The 2,817-nt window shown below is 27.8% G+C and overlaps 1 protein-coding gene across 1 annotated transcript in view; it reads right to left on the reverse strand.

Annotated features, from left to right (window-relative positions):
* LOC108910259 (inter-alpha-trypsin inhibitor heavy chain H3) overlaps positions 1 to 2,595 on the reverse strand; it is a 70,909-nt gene extending 68,314 nt beyond the window's left edge. Inside the window, exons 1-3 of the mRNA XM_018714812.1 lie at positions 2,511 to 2,595; positions 538 to 1,417; positions 359 to 485 (exon numbers count right to left, since the gene is read on the reverse strand). Of these exons, the coding sequence (XP_018570328.1) occupies positions 359 to 485; positions 538 to 1,386 (976 nt within the window). The 5' untranslated portion in view covers positions 1,387 to 1,417; positions 2,511 to 2,595. The remainder of the gene's footprint in view (positions 1 to 358; positions 486 to 537; positions 1,418 to 2,510) is intronic.
* Between the last annotated feature and the right edge of the window lie 222 nt (positions 2,596 to 2,817).

The raw sequence follows: 2,817 nt of genomic DNA on the forward strand, positions 1-2,817 counted from the left end.
TGTGGATAAAAAAATTATGCTCGTATTTACGTCATAAACACGGCGTATGTGGCGCCCTCTAGAAGATACATCGAAATAGATAACAAATTATGATTTCTCGTATACAAAAACATCTACCCCTAAATTTTCACGTTCATACACTCAAAAATATTATAATTATTACGAAAATTCAATTTTTAATTTCCAACTTTGACACCCTGTATCTTTTTTGTTATTAACATTTTATTAAGGCATATTGGCTCCAATCGTAATATTTTGGAGTAAAAAATCTAGTATGTCTCTATGGACCATTACTTACGGACCACCCTGTATATATGTATTTTCTATATTTTAATTAATTAGATCAGTCATTACTCACTTGTGGCCATTTCTAAACCTTTTTCATTGACCTCCAAACACACTTTTTGTTCCATTCCATTAAAATCAAGTATTTCACCTTCAATGATTCCAGGAAGTTTGACACTAAATATTTCTTCTAAATCGGTCTAAAATAAAATAAGGTAAAATGATTTTACCTATCAAATGCCCACTGCTTACCCCTTTAAGAGAATCCGCTAGTTGCAAAGTCTCATTCATTTTAAATTTTGGAAGGGACACATCAACTTCTTCTTTGGTCATATTATTTGTAAGTAGAGTTAAATCGTGAGAAAGAATTTGGTTCAAATTTGTTTCACTTTCAGGTAAAACAACAATCAGACTTATATTACTATTCGCAAGTGGCAATTTTAAAATTTTAGCGTGAAGGGTCGGACTATACTTATAATAAAATTCACCTTTCCTTTTCATCATTTGAACTTCAATTTTATTTTCCACATTTAAAAGGAACATTTCAGGTACTGTGTCTAATAAGGCAAATGGATCAGACCAAACATTTTGAAAATGCATAGCATTCAAAAAAGTAAAATTAGTACCGTCTTTTACACCACTAAAATGTGTAATTTTGTGGACAGTTTTATTTTTTACATAAGCATGTATTATTTCATTAACACCCTCTTGTTCAGTAAAATTCAAAAAATTTATATTACTGAAAAAATTATCCTTAAGAACATTTTTGAAAACAGCCTCCATCATAGTTTGATTTTTCAAAAAAGAAGTGTTCCCATTTAAGAGATCACTGACTGAATCAAAAGTAGCAAAAATATCTTTGTAACCAGCAATTGCCACATTAATATCAACATGTAAAGTTGCACTGAAAAAATCCTTATTGTGAAGGCATGGATCCTGGGATAGAAGGACAAGAAATGAATGAATACCAATAGGTGAAAATATTTCATTATCATTATGTTTCTTCAATTTCCTGTTCTGTGTCCTCAGTTTCATGTTAAGATGTTTCGTAAACTCTCCAATTCCTCTCGTGAGTAAACAGAGTTCTATTTCAGCAGCCATATTACTTATTAATGTTTCCTAATTAATGTACCTAAAACACAGTATATTCCAATTTCCAATCATAAATTTTCAGCACTGTTTACTTTTTTAGAGATAGTCACATAAAATATATTTCTATTTATTTAATTTAGTAATTTACAGAAATTACTTACTTAGGCAGTTACTATTATCATTAGTAGTATTGGGTAAAATTAGTAAATAAGTAGCTCTATAACCAGATGAAGTTGTGAAGTTATAGATGAGTAAGTATAGAAACATGGACATTTAAAATTATTATTTTTTTATAATCTAAAATAACTATTTAAACATGTAAGTAAACATTTATTAATTGAAGCATTTTTGTAAATTGTGATTTACCTAATTTAATTTATATTTTCTAAGATTTTTAAATTAATTTTGGAAAATACAAAATTTAAATAAACAGCATTTACTTATTTGCCTTATTTTTTTATAAAAATAGCTATTTATGATATACGTGTTAAAAGTAAGATTTTATTTTGTGAGTGAAGATGATTAAAAAACGAGCGTAGCGAGTTTTTTAACTTCACAAACAAAATAAAATCACTTTTAACACGTATATCATACACTATTTTTTCTACAAAACTGTTAAAAGTGGGCTTTTTAATTGTCATTTTTGATGTTAAAAATGTCATTTTTTGACACGCGTGTTAAAAGTAAGTTACTTTTAACACTAGTGTTAAAAGTACCGGTTGCTACGAAAATTTTGGTTCATAAACACTGCGATCTGTGTGGTATTTTTTGATTTCTTATTTTTATTGAGTTTAAAGTTCTTCCGATTGTTTTGTAGAAAAAATAGTGTATGATATACGTGTTAAAAGGTGATTTTATTTTGTTTGTGAAGTTAAAAAACTCGCTACGCTCGTTTTTTAATCATCTTCACTCACAAAATAAAATGCCACTTTTAACACTTGTATCATAAATAACTATTTTATATATTTTCAAAATAATTTGATTTATGTGTCACGAATAAAGAAATTATTGCAAAATGTTGCAAAATTTTATTTAAAAAAAAATGTAATCTAATAAAGAATTTGCGTTATTTTTTCTTTGTAAAAAATTTAAATTTCTGTAATTCTTTCAAATGTTTTGTTCACAATACTTACGAATTTTCAATTGTTATTTTTTGTTTCACAATAAACTAACCACACCACAATATCACTTGCGGATGCGTAACAGATAAACAATAAACACTACTAACAGGAAAGTGTAGGCACTAGGCATCACGTGTCTAAAAAAGTTTGGTTAGATCTTGCACTTTATTTATTGACAATAATATTATGCATTATGCAATTGCATCTACATACATCCTTGACAATTTGTGTTACATTTGCAACTCTCGAGTATTTTTGGTTGCCTATGATCATAATAATACTTGGGGTAATACCCAAGAATATTTAAAATATCCTTGGG

The sequence above is a fragment of the Anoplophora glabripennis genome, unplaced genomic scaffold (genome assembly GCF_000390285.2).
Source record: "Anoplophora glabripennis isolate ALB-LARVAE unplaced genomic scaffold, Agla_2.0 scaffold336, whole genome shotgun sequence".
NCBI lineage: Eukaryota > Metazoa > Arthropoda > Insecta > Coleoptera > Cerambycidae > Anoplophora > Anoplophora glabripennis.